The following is a 20,336-nucleotide window of genomic DNA, read 5'->3' on the forward strand; positions in this document are numbered from 1 at the left end:
TCCATTTATAAAAGCGTTGTATATTAAAAAGTTTTTTTTATATTATTTATTTTCTACTTTTTAGTCCTGTCTGAATAAAATTTTGCAATAGATATTAAAATAATTCAACGATATTAATAGAAAGGTGCACACACATGCATTTACATATGTATGTACATACAAACGAGCACCAATTAATTTTATTTAAAGAAATGGCGTGTCGTCTATTTCCGCTGTAGCAAACGTAGTACATAGGGTGACATCTAGATGTCATCTACCTCGCCCTATTCACTACAGCTGTCGCCCTATGCACTATGCTTTTTTACAGGAACTTTTCAAAGCTTTGCTTTGGTGTAGGACACACAACATTGAAAGTTTCTGGATCCACAACATTGAAAGTTTCTGGACCCACAACATTGCAAGGTGATAAAAGCGTTGTAAAAAGAGTCGGTAGTTTGCACCTTTTCCAAATTTTTAGAACTTACATTGCACCGTAGCAGTAGTCGACTTAAGTTTGAAATACAGCCGATTTCTCAGTGGATGTTTAATTATAATCAAAAGATGATCTCTTATTGTCATCTTCTCACAGTGTACTTAATATAAGATTAACTCACCGCCACCTTTCATAAGATTTATTAATGGCGAAACCAGCTTTTCCTGTAAATCCTGTAAAACCTGCAAATCGTGAAGTTGAGTTGGGTTGAATCCAAACAGTTTGTTATATTGCGAAATCCCAGGAAACGAAACAATTGCCAGCTGACACCTTTTTAATAATGGTTTAATGGGTAATGAGTTGTCAAAAACCATTGTTTTGAACATGTAAACCTCAAGTAAATGTCAATTACACCAGTTTACAAAAGTAATTATGATATGTAAAAATCAGTACAAAATCAGTACAAACTCAAAAAATCAGTAGATTTTGTGTACTGATTTCGGGCTCTTAGAAATCAGTACAATAGAAAAAGTCAGCATTTGTACAGATTAAATCAGCGCATCTGGCCACCCTAACCCTGTTTAACGTTTTAATGTCTTTAGGGCTGAAATTTAGTTTTTTGAACCAGGTAGTGCCTCTCCTTGAAGGAAAGGTGGTGGCAAAGAGGTGGTCTGTTGGAGTTGGAATGGTTAAGGAAATTGTTGTAGACTTCGCCGTATATTTTATTTTTAATCAGCTTACACGCCTCGTCAACTGTGAGTTTGACAGTCTTACTATAAAGAGCGAAATACACCACACAAGCGGCTTGTCAAACATACTTTTCCCATTTTGCCATAGACCATGCCAACATGAGTCGTTCAAGCACAGAATTTTAGTTTTCTTTCGGTTAACAATGTAAAACATTTTAGTTTTCTACCATTATTCTCCTTTACGTCTTCACTTGGTGAAATTTCAGTTGCAATTGAGGCGATTTTACCATCCACATCGCAAGCGGTTTGATCAAACGTCAACATGGCGGCCAGAAAATCAAAAAAATTTGATTTTTGCTCAAATTTCCCTCAAGCGGTTTGTCAAACCTTCAAACACCCCATAGACAGCACAAATGGCTTGAAGCAAAGGGAAATTTCGCTTGGTTTGTCAAGCCGCTTGGGTTATGTATTTCGCTCTTTACTTTGGTCAGTGGCTTTTTTGGCAAGCTCGTCCGCTTTTTCGTTACCTGGGAGACTCTTGTGGCTGGGAATCCATCTTACATGAACACTGGAAAAATTATCCTGATTAATTTTCTGCAATACTATTGTTGGAATATTTGTGTTTGAGACTAAGCTGTCGAAGAAAATTACCAGGCAGATGTAGTTATTTTTTGATGCAACGTCTATTGTTTCCTCTATGGCCCGTAGTTCCCCAAAGGCCGACGATGATTTAAATGAAAAATGAAAAATGAAAAATGAAAGGTCTGCTCAGAATTAGTGTTCACTATGTAGATTCCACAGCCTGTTTTGTTTTCAGCTAGGGATGCATCCGTGTAGATGATGGTGAAATTCCTGCTTAGATAGTCATCAACCATTGAGGCATGCTGTGCTTTCATGTCTTCCACTGTTATGTCGGATTTCTTAGTGGTGATTGTTTTGCCAATAATTTCCAGATTGGCCGCTGGATGATGTCGGTGTACCACATCAAGACTGTCAAAAATGTTGGAGAATTTGTTATATACTATTGAGTAGCTGGAATTTAGGGACAGGTTTGATTTGATTGAGGTGACTATTGGATCCTGTAATGCTGCTAGTTTGACTATTTCTTTGGCTGTGAGCCATGTGGCCCTTTCAGATGGGCGAAGTTCATTTGCTAAAGCATAGATAGTTTGAATTGGGGTTGACGGTGTAAGACCAAGGCATCTTCTAAGGATTTTGTTTTGTAGGACTTGAATTTTGCTCAATGCAGATTAAGGGCTGTTGGCTAGGGTGGTGTTGCAATACTTAATTTTGGATCGAACCATAGGTTTGTATATATTAAGTGCTATTTGAGAATGGAGTCCTGATTTGACATTTGTGATATATTTAAAAAGATTTAGGTTGTGACTAGACATGTTTATTATATTCCTATAGTGATCTTTTGAAGTGATGGAGCTGTTAATAACCCTGCCTAGCGCTCTCGCTGAGTTTGATTGTACCAGTCTTGAGTTGTTTACGTTTATAACAATTTCCCCTTTTGGGACCTTTACTGATGTGTAGAACTTTAGTTTTGCACGGGTTGAAGTTGAAATTCAGTTGACTGCATTCGATTGAAAAAGAGCTCAGTTTTGCTCGTAGATTTCGGTTTGCTTCCTCAAAACAGGTACCTGAGGAAAGAAAGAAGAAATCGTCTGCAAACTGATAAAGCTGCGTGTTTTGGTCTATTAGATGGTGTAGATTTGAAGTGTATATGTTGAATAAGGTGGGAGATAGGCAGCTGCCCTGGGGTAACCCATTGTGAATTTCTATTGTGCTATTCCCAAGTTTGGGTATGCGGAAAGCTAAAAAGTTTATTATCCATTCAACGTATAACTGTTCAGTATTAAGACCTAAAAGTTGTGTTTTTAGAATGTTTATGCCCACACAGTTGTATGCGTTAGAAATGTCTGTTGTGCATAAGATAACAGGTTTTTTGTTGTTTTTTAGGTGAGCTATTTGGTGTAGCATTTGGTTCAGGCAAGTGGCAGGTGATCTGTGTTTCCTGTAGGCCAAAGTGGTGGATGGTAGAAGGCGATTGTTTTCAAGAAATTGATATAAGCGATCTTTTACGCAGGCGTTTTTGACTTTTAGGAGAACCGGTATTAGGGCTATAGGGCGAAAGTTTGGATAGTGGTTTAGATCCTTATCTTTCTTTTAAATGGGTACTATTTTTGCAACTCTTTAATTTTCTGGGATTTTGTTGGATATGAAGATGTCGTTTAAGCACGTTTTTAGGTTGTTAAAGGTAAGGTCAGGGAGTTTGTCCACACCAGCCGCATAGTTCTTTTTCTTTCCATATATTGTGTCCTTGATTTCCTCAAAGCTGAAAGTTAGGTTTGGAGACTGCTCTATGGGATTGTTTGTTGCGTGTGATGAAACAGTTGTTGGAACCTGTTCCTTTAACGCGTCTAAGAAGGATTGATTATTATCGCTGTTCCACATACCAGAGTGGTCCTGGTCGAAGTCGCCTCTTAACGCTTTTACGAAGCGCCAGCCCTTCCTTCCTATACCTGAGTTGAGTTCTTAAATTTTTTCATCAAAATTTTCTTGTTTTTGCTTTTTTAACCTTTTCTCAATTTTTTTTTTTTGAGATATGAGATTTTCAAAATTTTCCACGCTTGAAATACTTCTAGCTTTTTGGCCTGCAGCTCTGAGCAGTCTGTACAGTTTGTGGATCTGCCCTCACTCACGGTGTATGTGGCACTCTTGATTTCTTCTTCAACCTTACTTTCAAAATCTTGGATATTTGAGTCCCATTCAAGGGTCTCTAGAGATTTTAGTAGTTGGTTTTTTGCAATGAAACTGTTTGCTTTAAGTTTGCAGTTGCTAGTTTCTATCATTACCGGTAAGTGATGGCTACCGCCAATCCTGGTTGTGTCCACATTCCAGGTGCATGTGAGGTTAGAGTTGGTAAAGGTGAGATCCAGCACGGAGCCGTTGTTAATTCTGGGGCTCTTTGGAAAGTGTAGTTACCATTATTTAAGCACTGAAAGTTGGATTTTTGAATGAGCTGTGCTAGAAGTTTGCCTTTGCCCGAGTTCACATTGTCCCCCCCCCCCCCCCCCCCNCTAGCGTTGAAGTCTCCTAATAAATATGAATGTGTTTGGTTGGGTTTCAAGAAAATCTATTAACCTTTGGGTTTCTAGTTTGAAATTGTTTATGTTTACACTTGGTGGGAAGTATGCAGAACAGATAACATTAGCTTCCAGATTGAGGGTTTTGATGATGATAATGTCACTATCTGTGTTGTACGTGATTTTTTTGAATTTTACATTTTTCCTTAGGGCTATGGCAACACCGCTATACCCATCACTTCTATGCTTTTTATTGGCTGCGTTTCTTTATACATTCCGGATAATCCCATTTCACAGCCGGAATAAACAGAATGCGTTTGAAATATACGTCAACATATCATCAGGAACGTTCTAAGGAATAAATAAACAAAAAAGTTTATTCCAAACGTTCAGAACGAATAAAGAAATGCAGCTAATATTATATTTGTTGATGTAGTACTCAGTAGCATCAATATCTGCCTTTAGAGATTGGCAATTGTATTGAAGAAACTTCATTGTGGTTTATCAGGTGAAATTAGAGACTCTTTAATTTCAAGCTCGGCTCTCCTGACTAGGATTGATTCGAATTGGTTCTTTAACTGCTGAATTTGCTGAAAACTGCTTGAGTCACTATTTTGAATAGTTAGATTATGGGTGATTTTGAAAATTTCTGCTATCAGTCTTTCAAACTGAGTTACTATATTTTTTTGGTATGGAAGCGAATTGTAAACCGGGTTGGGAGTAGTTTTGGGTTTTGTTTGAAAATTATGATTATCGCTTTTATAATGAAACTCCCTTTCACTACCATTTTTACCATGTTGCTATATTTTCTTTTCGTAAAATTTCTATTAATTTGCTCAGTCATGTCTACAAAGCCATTTTCTTTTGTAATAAGCGGGAAATTTACATCTTCATTTTCAAGTATATTAAAGCGCTTGGAATTTTTTGGAAAGTAAGTGTCTAGCACCTCTTTCCTTGTCAATCTTTTTACAGTCTTGATGCGGTTCACCGACATCTCTTTTTCCCAATGTGGGCACCTGTCCTTATCTTTGGCACTGGTGCCGTTCCTACCACAGAGAATATGTATATGAGTGGGTTTCACATTCGTTGTTGTTGCATTCAATTTTGCCGCATTGCAAGCATCTTTTCTATGATTTGCACCCGCATTTGGTGTGACCTAATCTACCACAATTTACACATTGCCTCAGGGGAAGTATGTATATGTCTACGTTGAGTTTTGTAAGCTCAACAATAATTTCTGTAGGAACGTCGCTGCCTGAGAAGCCTATCTTTATTGTTGTAGTGGGGGAGTAAGTATCGGCTACAGCATCTTTGCGTTTAAATCGCATAACAGACACAATTGTGGCTGCAGACCTTGCGTTTTTTAGAATGTCATACTCACTGAAACATACTGGTACTCCACGTACCACTCCGTAAATTTCAAGAGCCGTTCTGGCAATGGTTTCAATTCCCTCTTCCTTACTCTGTTGTTATCCAACAGAAAGCTGTTAGCCGCAAAGACGTTATTGAAGGTGACTTTATAGAGAGATCTCCCTATCGCGTAAACTAGATCAAGGTCTTGTACTTTGAGGTCCTTAATTTGGCTGAGGAGGGTTAGGCCAGTAGTAATTTGTCGTTCCTTATCGCTTGGCACTCAGACGAGTCAACCAACAGAAAAATTTCACCTTTGAAATTTGGCGGATTTTTCACAAGAATTGATAATTCTTGCTTGTCATTTTTTGCCAATTTGCCATCGTCAGCCACATTAAGAACTCCCGTTTTTTTTCTATAATTTTTTCCACGGTATAATCCGTCTTCATGTCACCAGACACATCAGAATTTTCAAAATGTTTTTCTGAACAGATCTTTCTTAAACCATCATTCGATAGTTCATAAAAACCTGTTACGTCGTCATTATTTAGTAGTTATTTTTGATTTTTTGGCCGTGCTACTTTCTGCTTCGGCAGAAAAAGCACATGGCGCCACAGACTTGTCCGTCACTAGACGCAGCTTATTTTTCCTTTTCACAGGCAATTTAGAATTAGTATACGCACTTTGTAGAACAAATTCAATAAAGAAAAAAGAGAAACCAGAATCACTTACCCAGCATAAGATGTGCAGCTATTCGGCCTTATTTTTTAACATAAACGTAGATAATGAAAAAATGTACACACACTCAAAAAGCCGCAGCCTCACAATAGCAAACAAGTGTACAACTGTATAAAAGATTTGATTTTAGGCACAGGTTAAGAACGCTCGTGTCGAGAATCCGAATGTGTTAAAAAATATCTAAAGTTGTGACTGGTGGGACATCTCATCTTCTTTTGATATTTTTTTATATTTTCCCACCGGTTAATGAAATGTAGTCATTTAACGTATAGTTGTTACGGAATTCTGTATTGGAAAAATTGGAAAACTTATTTTTGTTTATATGTTTTTAAGTTTTCCTTTACGAAATTCTGTTTGGAAAAAATCGAAAAAGCATATGGATAGTAAAACAAAAGCCCACTTGCAATACAGAATACTAAAATACAGAATATTAAAATACAGAACTTTGTTATACAGAATTTTGCTATACAGAGTTTTGAATACCAAATTTTGAATACGGAATATTGAACCATAATAATTTTAGATAATTTACCATGTAGATTTTTTTGCTGCTGTCATTAGTACCACGTGTAAACAAAAGTATAAGTAATACGCTTAGTGTTAAGTTAGGTTGAAAAAATACAGTTATAATTTTTAAATTTTTTTTATAATTTTTTAGCCATTTTTTTAAGTACTTTCATACCATAATTTTTCTAAGTGTACATAAAAAACCCATTTTGTAATAGAAAATATTATTTTTTAATTAGGAAAGTATTTTCCTCTATAAAAATGTTCTTTTTTCTCATAAAATATTTCACATAAACGCTTCCTCACGATCATGCTATATATATTTTTTTTAGAAAAATAATGGCCTGTAGTCATAGTCAAAATAAAGTCGACTTTAAAGTTAGTTGCAGCTTTTTTGACAGATATCCCATTGAAAATTATGTCAAAAAGCTGCAACTAACTTTAAAGTCGACTTTATTTTGACTATGACTACGGGCCATTGTAATGATCTTTGTCACATAATCTGGCATAACTTATACAATGAAACTGGAATAAATAATTACTCAGTCTTGAAACCATAAATATACAATTTTTCGATGAAAACCCAAAAAAAAAATAGCAAAATTGTACAGCAGCGTCCCTAGGGTAAGGTTTAGGTGAAAATAAACATAAAAAATGGATTCCTCGACCCAAAAACCACTGTGGTCAGTTGTTCACGCTTGCCTGGTTATCAGGTTATTGTTGTACAACAACAAAATACACTACAGAAAAATTATTTTTAACTAGATAAACTGTTATACTATAACTTTCCAGAAGGCTTTATTTAATTGATCGAATTCTTCTCAATTTTTCCTGTACACAGATTCACCAGAGAACGTGCGTTCTCTGGTGATATAATTTAGAAATTCGTATACGCTGCAACTATTTTGCCACAGATGTCCCGCCGCGCAGGCCAGGTGGCAACTACCGTTTTAAGTAAAGGCAGCCAACTTCATTGGCAAGCCAATATTCCAGCTACATTTTTTTTTACCTGGAAGAAATTGCATAAATTCCAGATCTTTTGCAAAGGTGACTTCTTTTTCTAATACCCGCCTTTGAGGTTACGTTAAAATGGTAAGCGTGCTTTTTGAATACGCTACATTTATTTCATTGGTTTCGGCATTTAATTGTACATGTTAAAACGTATAGCTCGTGCTTCCGTGTTAAAATACTATTTTAATTTCAGGTTAGCTTAGATCTTGCAATATTGCTACAAGTTTGGTTCTATAGAAAGAATACCAAGGCGCGTGAGATGCGCCGTGGAGATTAGCAGTTTGCCCCCGAAGAACAACCGCAACAATCCCAAAATCCAAACGACCTGCAAACAACTAACAACTCGGACAACAATCAATCTCTTGCTATCACTACTACAAGCAGTGGAGATGACCATCTGCTCACCGCCATTGCTGATGATGAACATTTCAACAGCTACGCGAATCCTGAATACAGAAAATATCATGATAACAAAGCCTTCCAATATCATCTTAATAACAATACCCTTAATAAAGGGAGAGAGGCATCAAGAAAAATGCTTGCCGATGAAAGAGGAGACTGCACTTTAGATTCAGTGGTAATTGTCAAGCGGCCTGATAGCATATCGCGAAAATCATCGAGTCGAGCCAGGCCGGACTCTCCCAATAATAAGGGATCTATGTCTGCTAGAGATGGTGGAAGAGGGCGTCGTAAATGTCGATGCCAACATGGTGATACAGTGCGACAACGACACAATGCTACACAAACGCCGGACTCGATTTTAAGTTGGAGTCAATTGCATAGCTGTCATGGCCATAGCACTACAATGGATTGCTGTGCAAATCATCAAAAATCAAACAGCTGCTGTGGTCTGATAAATGGCAACTTAAAGTCTGGCGAAATCACGTGTCACTGCCATATCACGCATCATTGCCACCATTATTCACCTGGAAGTGGTGATGGAGGTGAAAGCAGACCTATGAAACAATGTGAACATCGTAATCGGACAAGTCGCACATTTCATCAACGTCATCATGCCCACCATCATCGGCACCAACACCATCATCATCATCACAACTATCGCCACTTGCAACCGGAACTGCATTATCGAAATAAAAACAACGTCCGCCGACTTCCAGGTTATAATAGTAAGTCTTCCTATGGTTCCAGTGACGATCTGCAGCAATCGAGTGTGGATACTGGTGAAGAAAGGTTGCATGAAATAGCAATTGAAATAGATGCAGCTACAATGACTGAAGACAATACAAGCACTGCCACCTCAAACTTTGCCTACAAAATGGCGATGGGTAGCATGGAGCCTATTATATTGGCACCGTTACACGACAACGATGGGGATGGCAAGAAACAGCGGCGAAAACATCCACGCGAACGATGTGATTCAATGAATTCGAACAGTACAGTTGAAACGGATGAATTGTCGCGAGAAAATTTCAATGAAAGCAATGGTGAAGAAAGAGGTGAGCTTATAAATAAGGAATAATATGTGTATATGTAGAGAATTATGCAGGCTTAGCTTAGTAAAACCCGCGTTTAAATTTCATTTTTTCCCGTGTTTGGACAAAAATTTTGATTTACCAAAAAATGTGTAAAATATTTATTTTTACAGCGATATCAAATTCATTGATCACCGGGCCACATAAAAACGCCCACCATACACTTTGGGGTAGCAGAGATATAAACGGTAAGTATTTCCCCTAATTATATAAAACAAATAAAAGTTCTAAAGCCGCGAAGGTTTTTTAAACGATTTTGAATTAAAATTTGTATTATGGCTTTCACATTTCGTGCCTAAAAATAAAGTACAGTTTTTCATCGCGATTCTTTAGTTTTTATGTGCTCTATTTTTTCGTACCTATGATTCTAGAAATATCTAATGATCAAATATTCAGAATATCAATATGCATGTTACAACCAATTTTAAATTTATTTCTCTTTATTTTCAGAATTTTTTAATAATTACATTCGGACCGAAACAAAAACCGACAGACGTATTCAGGACAAAATTACAAAACACATGGCTTGCTGCAATGATTCTATTTGTGGCATTACTAGCGGTGAAAGAAGGAAGCAGGATGCGGCACATAACGAATGTGTTAAAATTCGACGAAAATTATATGATGCTGGTGTTGCAGACGATTGCTGCAGCACTTGCTCGCATTGTTCCAATTGTTCCTGCCAAAATGCAGATGCCACCAGTTGCAGTAGTATCGATGACTTGGATGCTGATGATAACGACGAGGAGGGACGAATGGCACCACACGAGCTGGTGGTGTCGGCAGAATGTCACCGCTGTAATTTGCGCCGAAGGTCCACAATATCAACGGGAGAAGAGGCAGAAGAGGAAGCTCAGACAGATGACAAATTAACAGCGGCCAGCATTGGCAAACAGGTCGCACAAGAAAAAGAAAAGACTACCACAGAAAGTTCAACGCATACTAGCCGAAGAAGCAGTGCAAGCTTCTGCTCCTGCCATTCGAGCACTTGCTGTTGCTGCGAATGCGACTGTGCGGACGAAGCTGGCGATGATGACTGCGAGACTGCTACAACTGGGAAAATGCACACCGCTAGGGACACTTCGTGTACGGCTTTAACATCTGCGGCAGATTTCGATGCAGAACATTCAAGTACCCTGACGCCTTTGACAAATGCATCGTCAGTTGCGTCAACGCCAAACGCTGAAGATGCAGATGTAACACTGCGCAGTTTCAACAACACATTAACAGAGGACATAGGTTCATCACTTAGTCAATCCGCAGAATATTTCTCACTTTCTTCTGGTAATCACCAAAGCCAAAAGTCACCCACAGAAACACCAACGCGAAGGAAACTGAAAATTCCTGGCGAAATTAATCCAGCTGAATCGGTATCGAAATCAACCAATGTTCCAGCGTCTAGTAGGAAGCCCTGCAAGCATTACATCAAACATCATCGTCATAAACGGGACACATCTCCATTGGATAGCTACTTATGACGAAGTGTTTCGCTGGTCGCGTGGCCAGCGATCGATGTGAACTCGCTACTTCAGCAGACGATACGGAAAACAGCCGTTCTCCACGAGCCTGCAATGGTGCAACAAACGCTATCACATGGTAAACAATCAAGCAACAAAACTCATCGAATCAATTTTAAATGAAAGCAACACCCTTCTGTTTCAGAACTACAGCAGCAATCCGGGACACGACATGGGAGCAATGATAGTTCGACCGCCACGCTGACACCATCAATTACAACAATCATCAAATACCCACCAATGAATAGCACAGCCAATAGCGCTTGTAGCGTCTCAGGCACACCACAACAGATGTCATTGCATTCGCTTAATGCCGTCTCGACGGTAACTACTATTTGTGGCAGCAACGGTGCTTCTGTGGTAACTACCGCCTCAGCACCATGTAGTGGTCGTGCAAAACGCACTTCCAAATTTGCGCCTGCATCCTCGGATGCATTCAGCTGTGACCCCATGCTTTTTGGGCAGGAGCGACGATCAACTGAAATAATCTTATAGCCACGTGGCAATAATGGAAGCTGTAAACTGAGGGCTAGGGGCTAGAGTGCCATATTTATGTATCTTACATAAATTTAACGGTATGGAAACGCTAATACTCGGATGGCTACACCTCCCAATTAAAAATGTGTTATTCATTTTGATGTTTTTATTTTGTCGTGCTGCTATGCTTTCTCTAGTCACTGTTTACCTATTTTAATTGGGTTGAATCCGAATTTTATGATTTGCTAGCATGATATTTAGAAAGAGTTCAAACGCAACTTCGTGTTTATCATAAAATTAGTTGATAATTTCCGATCTACAGCATAAAGACTGTTTAACGTAAAATTATTTTAGATCACTACGCCCTTGCGTTTTTGGTTACTTGATCTGAGATTGCCATAAGTCGATATACATATGCGCATGCTAAATATTTTCCTCTCGGCTCTTGCAGGTATTATAGATTGATTATGAGTGCTGAAGACCCTACGGTTTTCATATTGTGTGAATACGACTAGATACAAAAATATCTCGAGACTTGGAGAGTTGAAATTTGTTGTTTCTCGGGGGTTAAATTGTAATTTATTTAAATTATGTAACTACGTATTTGTAAATTAATGTAAAGCAAATATTTAAGAATGTATGAAAATAGCAATTTTTTTATTAATAAAAGTAGTTTTAGATCGAAATTATGTAAGTGTTATGCATTCTAATAAAAATTTACAACTACCTATATTCGCATATACATATTTTGTTTTGAATAGGAAATTTTTTATAATTTCCTAGAAATGTTTAGTTTATTTTCCTATAGGAAATATTGAATTTAGGCATAACGGCTGGATAAGATCGTAATTGCAGTATCTATTTGTATGATCAAGCGAAAATCCATGGTCACATATGAATCAGGGCTGTTTTGGTTAGGTAGACTCACCATTGCAGAAAACGAAAAAGTGCCTGGGAAACGGGTGTAATCGTGCTGCAATTAATGCGGCAATGTTACTTTTTACAGATAAGCATCAAGAAAGCAACATGGATGCAGTATTGCAGTAATTGCGTGTGTTCAGAAATGCATCAGGCCAAAGCATCAGTCTATTTTACTTCTGAACTATTATTGATGAAAACACCGTATTTATGCAACTAAGTTCCAATTAGGCATTTAAGCGTGGTTGTGCGTATTGGACATTTCCATCAATTATAGTTTAGTAAAAAGGCATTATTTGGCTTGATGCGTTTCTGAACACGCCCATTATTACATAGATCGAACGCACCCTGCATCAAGCCAAAGCATCAGCCTCTTATTTGTAAACTACAATTGATGGAAATGGCTTATTTGCATTTATTCGGCATTTAACCATCGCTGCGCATATGGATATCCCCATCATTTATAATTTAAAAATAACACTGATGCATTGGCGTGATGCATTTCTGAACACGGGGCGTGTTCTGTCCACAATTGATTATGCCCGTTTTACAAATGGGGCTTGTTCGAGTTGCAATCTCAACCTCAGTGTTGCGCAAACCATTAAATAAAGTTCGTTGTGAATTTCTACCAACTTTTAATCAGTTGGGGAGTTGCAACAATGTTCTAAATTTTCCTCAGTGCCGCTTTTATTACGTGCCTCGAACAGGCCCATGCTTATCCATTTTGGATTCAGCTTCTTACGACAGTATGGGTGCGCTCAGAAATGCATCAAGCCAAAGCACCAGACGCTTTTATTTCTAAACTATAATTGATGGAAATGTCCAATATGCTCAACCACGGTTAAATGCCCAATTGGAACATAATTGCGTAAACAAGGTATTTCCATTAGTTGTAGTTTAGAAGTAAAAGAGACTGATGCTTTGGCTTGATGTATTTCCGAAAGCACCCTATAGCAGCGCAGTATAAGTATTTTAAAAATTGTGTTTGCATTTATGGAAAAGTTTTTAATCGAATAGCTGCAGCAATATGTTTTGTTTATTCGGTTATAATACTGCATTTACGAACAAACTTTATCGTACGTGTTGTCTATAGACATTTCATTTTCGCTCGATAGCAAAATTTACTCTTTATTTCGCAAAAAAGCAACCATTCAATGTTATCTAGTTTAGTTTTAATAGTTAGAGCAAAACTTTTTAATTATGTGCATAATTCTGTATAAGTTGTAGAATTTGTTAATTCCATGCAGAATGTCTGAATAAAGAAAATGCAAAATGGGTATATTAAACTAATTGTGGTGCTTTTATTTTTATTTTTTTAATTTCAAGTCTTAGATGAGCAGTGTATGCATGCATGTTGGTGTATCAAGAATTAGTAATGGTAGTTCTTCCATTTTTAAGATTTTTGTGTGTGATGATTTTGTGTATTATTTTTTAATACAAAAGATTAGTTCACGGTTTCGGAAAGCATATCAATTCGATGCGTTGAGCATGATTTAATGGTATGAATAAATTAACCAAGATGTACTTTGTTTTTTGTTGTAACCATTTGAATGAACACAAAAAAAAAAAATCATTTGCCTTTTAAGGTTACATTAATATTTTAGTTGTACTTATTCGTGAGTAGTAAACGTTAGATTCCTTGTGCACACAAAAATCATATACCTATGAATATGTCTAAGAAGTTCATAAATAGAAGTTTTAATGTGCGAAAATTTATGTAGATGATAGCACTTAAAACATGCATTTAATTAAATCTATAACCACCATTTACTATATTAATATGAAAACTAAATTGGCAATACTGTTTAGAAATTATATACTTTGTGTGTACGTTTAAGAAGTTTATCGATATTATAACTAGTAACTTGTCATAATTACATACCACTTCTACTGGTACAATACGAATTGTTAAATAGTATGTAAAGTTTGTCATTATCTTCCATTGTATTAAAGTACATCTAGCGGCCATACAAAATAAATCGTGTTTACCACTCGGGGCGAATCGTAACATTTTATGTGCATATTTTATGACTTTTAAGCAAAATATTTTGGCTCATTTAAATATTTTGAAAAACTTTCTCCAGAAAATGTCCTAAGAAAATAGAAAAAATTGTATTTTAAGAGCTTACAACTTTTTAAAAAATTCTGCAATTATGTGAACAATTTTTTTTTGTTTGAAATTCATTAAAGCATTTATTTCTTAAATATTGTACAGGATTTCGGTGGTTTACTCCTTAAAAAACCCAATGAGTAATTTGGCTATGTTTTATATAGTAAGCTACAAAAAAAAAGTTATAAATAAATTCCATCACGTAAATTTTCCGAGAAAATTACTTTTTTTTTTCATTTTCCATAGTATTATCGCCGAGTTATTATAAGCGATAACTTTGAAATTCCATTTTTTGAGTTAGTTAGCCTTTTTAGGTGTATTTTTAACTAGTACTGTTGGGTTTTCTGGGAAAATTTTCCAATTATGCACCAGGCTTTGAACAGGGCGTGCCTTCTCTTTTCATCCAATCAAAAAACGTCCTAGGGCGTGAAGGCACGCCGTTCTTACTCACACTCGCTGCAATTATAACGAGTTGCTCCTTATTATCTACGTTCTTTGGTTCAGCCAAAATAATTTGATCTAGGCCCCAATAGTTTTTTTAAGATTTTTTTATTTTATACCAAATTCGTCATTTCCAAAACTTCAGTTTTCTCATTTTTAAATAAAGTGGCTCAAGTTTGAATTTTTGGAAATTTCAGACGCCATATTGGACAACTAGTTTGAAATTTGTAGTGAGCGAACCTAAGGATCTCTAAGTTTCATGAACATTCAGTAATATTTTAAATTCTGGGACGCCATTTTGGATTTGTTATTGGACTTTTGAAAATTTACTTCAACTTTGTTGAATAAGCCGTGTTATTAAGGTGTTGATAATTAAGCAACCAAGTTTTATTATGTAATATTTCAAACCAGCAATTACCGTTTTAATTGAAAGTTTCCTGAAAATATTGTTAAGAAAGCTATCAATTCATGACTGTTAGAACGTGCCACGATCGGAATTCGTTGAATTAAAGGGATCCAACGGCTTGCTCAGCCAATATTATTGAAAATACTAATCAGTTTTGAGTTCGTTGGAAATTTCTGAACAATAAGCTTTATTCCGGTTAATTTATCATAGTTTTAAAATATGCCTTTTTCGCGTAAAACATGGCTTATCCGACCACTGTGTGTCACCCCAACACCAATGAATTCGCCCCCTGAATGTCGATATTTTTATAAAAAAAATAAAGATTTGGTATGGAGAACATAAATAAACTAGCCGGCCACGGATGAGCGAGGCTCTGCCACGTGCTGAATGTATGCATATGTATGTACATATGTACATATACGTATTTGGAGAAAGAAATCATATGTCATCATGTACTTCGTTTTTTGTATACATAAAAAAATCTTGCCTAAATCCGTTCAGTAGCGTGATTAAAATATCTCGCCTTTCCTTTATACTATGTATAGAAGATAGTAATTTTAAATAGGTGGCAACCCTATTCATAAAACTTAAAGTTTTTGTACATGCGAAGGTCATGCACTTTCATTTGGTATCTTATTTTTTTTTTTTTATCCGGAGAACGGTGACGATCTTTTATTTTTTAAACAGGTGGCAACCCTACTCAGAAAAATACATAATACATTATTACACATCCAGAGGCTAAATCTTTTCGTTTGACAGTGACGGTACAGATGAGGCCTACGCCTATTAAATTTGGGCATTTTATTAAAAGGTTGCAGCCATATTCAAAAAAAAAAAATATTACTTTTCTAGAGGCCAATCCCTTTCATTTGACACTTCATCTTTTGTAATCCAAAGAAAGGTGCCGATCTTATAGTTTTTTAGACAGATGGCAACCCTATTAGAATTCTAAGTAAAAAAGATCCCGCTCCTGTCGATACAGAGTATATTAGAGAAAATCTCGGCAAAATCCGCTAAGTAGTTTTCGAGATTACCGCGTACAAAGAAACTCGACTTTCCTTTATACTATGTATAGGTAATATCGTCAAAACGCCAGTGTACGCATATTTTTGACCTTGACCGTATGTACATACACCTAGCAGCAAAAGTGTGCGAACAATTTTTTTTTCATTATTAACCGACTTCCAAAAAAGGAGGAGGTTATCAGTTCATCGAAATATATTTTTTTTATGTATGTTACCGCATAGCTTTGGACCACGACAACCGATTTCTGTAATTCTTTTTGCATCGGAAAGGTAGTGTCTCAGAGGTTGTCGCATGCCATATATATATATATATATTTTAAGCCGTTTTTTTTTTGCTAAAAACTACTTGTTCACGATTGTTTCAGGTTGATTTATTTCACCAAATTTTTATAAAAAAAACATAGTTAATACTGCAACTAAAGCCTCAAACATCTACTAGTCCTCCAACAGCTTAACTGCAATTAAGAGCTCAGATAAGTTGCAAGAACTCATTATTTATGAGCAATTGCAGCCTTCGAGCTGCAATCTCCTTTTTCCAATAGGCATAAACTGCAGTTAAGGCTTGGTGGAAATGAACTAAAAATAAGTTCAAGCTTTCTACAAACAATTAATTTTTAAGAAAAAAAAACCGACTTCAATCAATGCTAATATAAAGATTTATGAATACCGTTGGTTTCTTCAAGATCCAAAGGTCGTAACTTTTTGGATAAAAAAGGTTCACGTGGTTATCCGGTAATACTGGTTTGTGTATAAAAATAGTTTCGATAAATTGATTACCTCCTCCTTTTTTAGAAGTTGTTTAAAACTAAATATATTTGAAAAAATTTCTTCAATACTTTTTACTTTCTAATTAGATTTTTTTCTTTTATAAAAATTCCGAGTATGCATTGAATTTTAATATATTAAACCGCAAGCTCGTAAAAGTAACGTCACGTGAAAGGCCATTATACTTGTGTACATGGCAAAGTTAATAAAACTGGATTTAGGACCTCTTCAAGTATTAAAAGGATAGAAAGAATGGGCCAATCCAGTGGCATATTCAACCGCAGAAAATGCAAAAATTTAGAACTTAGCGGATCCAAAACTTTGTAGACGATATTTTGGGAATATAATTAAAAGAAATGGTTGACAGTTGAAGCCGGCACAGAAAGTCCATTCCGAGGTTAGCTTGTTATTGTTACGATACTTAACCGAATGGAACTAAATGCTTGTGCTCAGAAATTAAAAAAAGGACCCCAATATATGCAAAACGGTAAGAATCTCCACTGCAACTTTGTATGCCTAGCAAGGGCGACTGGAAATTGGTGGATTTATTCGGCGAAAAACCTTAGTTTAATGGGTCTAACGGACGTGTTTGTCGATTTTTGAAAGAAGCTACGTTCATCTAAAAACATTTTCGCAATAAATAAAGGGAAATCTTAATTTTTAGCAGCGGTCACCCTATTTAACGCACCTAAGTTAAATGGAAAGTGCTAGGAATTGTTTGTTTTACAATGATTGCTAGTTGTTAAAAGCTTCCATAATCGTCTTCTGGGTACGATGGCGGCCTTACCAGCTGGGCATACAGGTGTATAGATTTGTTTACTGGCCTAGAAATGAGAAGCAAACATTTAAAATACTACAGTTAGTAGTTAAACTTAAATTCGTAGTTACATATAAATGCACTCCCAGTTATTAACAAAAAAATTTTCAAAAATCAACGGTATTTTGTAGCCACTTGAAACTTACACTTTATGACACTAAAATTGCAGGCGCTACACATTTGCATACCCGAAATTTTTCGTAAGATATTACTAACTTATCCAATGCAGGTCGTTGGGATAGCACATCCCTTTGTTGGCATGTTTTTTAAATTTGTATAAAGTTTTAAAACCGGATTGGCACGTAGAAAATGCTACATTTTTATAAAAAGATTAATGAATATTAAACAAACAAAAGGAAAACTAGGAAAACTGTACATACTGAGGATCAAAAGGGTGTGCTATGCAAATTACTGGGAATGTATGCACATTAGGGCGGCCCAACATTTTTTTCCTCCAGGCACCCCCTGAACTGAAGAATATCAAAAATAAGGAGAGACGTATTTTTTTATTTTGAAATCGAATAATATTTAGCCGTGCCGCCGGGGCTTTGAAGTTTCCCATGTATTAAACATGGGGAAAATACATTTTTTTGTAAAATTGCTATAATATTGTAAAAAAAAATTTGAAATTTGAAAGACTCACACTCGCTGCAATTATATTACTTCCTCTCAGAGATAAATAATTTTATTATTTTGATCAAAATACATTTCCGGGCAAAATTGTTCTTTTTTATTTCGATCTAAAGCGCCAAATTAAAAATGTTTGAATTCCATAATCTTGTAGTAAAAGGTAATTTCCTTTGAATGCGAGTCGGTTACATTATCTAAAATAAATAGTCTAGTCCGAGTCCGGATTACAGGCTTTAGTCAGAACTTGCAGGAAGTCGTTCCTATAGTCAAAAACCCTATAACTGGGAACACTTCTGAGAGAGTAACTGAACAACTCTTCGTAGTCAGAACTTACAGAATTTAGTCCGGAATTTTTCTTCCCCTAAGTTCATGAAAAGTGTCAAACGACAGGCAGGGTTGTATTTGTAGACAAAAGCAGAATACGGTGAAATCAAAAACCTTATATTTGCAAAAAAATGGAAGTAAACAACAAAATATTTGAATATGTACGCAATTATTCTTAATTATAGAGATTTTAGTAATTATTTAGTGATCTTTTAGCCAAATCAGTATTGTACCAATGACATGTAAACAAACCGACTGACGTTTTTGCGTTCCTGTACACTTGTGCATCTGTTCTCCTTTTACTTTCGCTTGAGAGAGTAAAAAGGAACAGACTAAAAGTGTACACAAATTTTTTCATCGATTGACTTAAATGAAATTAATGCGGCTGTCATAAATTGCACGAAATCTTATGATTCCGTCTTTTATTTATGTACATTGTACATACAAATAACGAGTACAGATTCTAACTATCTTAGTAAACATGCGTACATATGTATAGGTGTATGTACTTAGCTTACACCTCTTAAAAATGTAGATACATACATAGAAATATACATCAGTAGTTCTTTTTCAAATCTATAATCTTTAATGTACAATTGTAGACGAAATATCAGTAGCTTATAAAAAAAATAATAATAATAATAAAAAATCCAAAAAAAAAAATAAATGCAATATTCTGCATAACTTGTTGTCTTTTTAATTAAGTACTAAATAGTTTACGGTAAGTAGCAATCACTTTGGTAAGTGCTTTCTCGAAAGTTATTAAACTGAAAACTTTTGTAAAAGTTTGAACTATTAATGTAATCATAATTTTGTATGATATATGTAGGAATGTACTTTTACTTAAGCGCCCATAATTTCTACATTTATTATTCAATTTAGATAAATAAAATAATAAGCAGGGTCTTAAGGCACATTTGTAAAATATCTTTCCTTGAAGTGGAAGAAAGCTAATTTTTCCATGTTGTTGTCTGTGCCTAGAGTAAATTTCTGTTTGGAAACTTTGTTAAAAAATTATGCAAACTTGTCGATAAATCAATGCGTAGCCTTTAAAGAACTAATCCAGGTGAAGTTTAATAGGCTTTACTAATGTTCTAGAGCAGTTTAAGTTTGGAAAAATGTATTCAAAGAAAATTTCAATTAAGAAAAAAATTTGTTTGTAAATTTTTATATGCATACCCTCCATATTTGTGCTTTTTAGCGTTGATAACATATATATAAAGTTTTTTGGCCGTAGGATAACGATAATCCGTGCCGAATTTTATTTGAAGTTTTAGTTAATAACTTCAATTTGGGCTACCAAATCGTCCATGAAAACTTTGGAAATCCGAAAAATTTGAACGCATTTCTAGTAAATCAGCTTATTTAAATTTTTAATAGGACGGCAGGATTTCTCCCAAACACATTGAAAAAATAATTGATAAAAAAAGTACAGTAGCTTTGTAAGGGTGTATTACTAGGCTGCAAAACGATATGTTTTCTATTACAATATTGGTGTATGTCCAGAAAATTGTGGATCATTTGTTAATTGGTCTGGCAGGGCGTATGATGAACATCAATATATTAAACCAAAGAACGTAAATGTATAAGAAGCGACAACTCGTTAAAGTCGGC

General features: G+C 35.7%; 1 protein-coding gene across 1 annotated transcript in view; it reads left to right on the forward strand.

Moving 5' to 3' along the window:
• LOC108366836 (uncharacterized) overlaps positions 1-12,028 on the forward strand; it is a 72,938-nt gene extending 60,910 nt beyond the window's left edge. The window contains 4 exon segments of the mRNA XM_017621312.1: positions 7,993-9,256; positions 9,406-9,480; positions 9,743-10,888; positions 10,955-12,028. Of these exon segments, the coding sequence (XP_017476801.1) occupies positions 7,993-9,256; positions 9,406-9,480; positions 9,743-10,770 (2,367 nt within the window). The 3' untranslated portion in view covers positions 10,771-10,888; positions 10,955-12,028.
• The last annotated feature ends 8,308 nt before the right edge of the window (positions 12,029-20,336 follow it).

Source organism: Rhagoletis zephyria, unplaced genomic scaffold (assembly GCF_001687245.7).
Source record: "Rhagoletis zephyria isolate East Lansing unplaced genomic scaffold, Rhagoletis_zephyria_1.1 Rzeph_scaffold_02414, whole genome shotgun sequence".
Lineage (NCBI taxonomy): Eukaryota > Metazoa > Arthropoda > Insecta > Diptera > Tephritidae > Rhagoletis > Rhagoletis zephyria.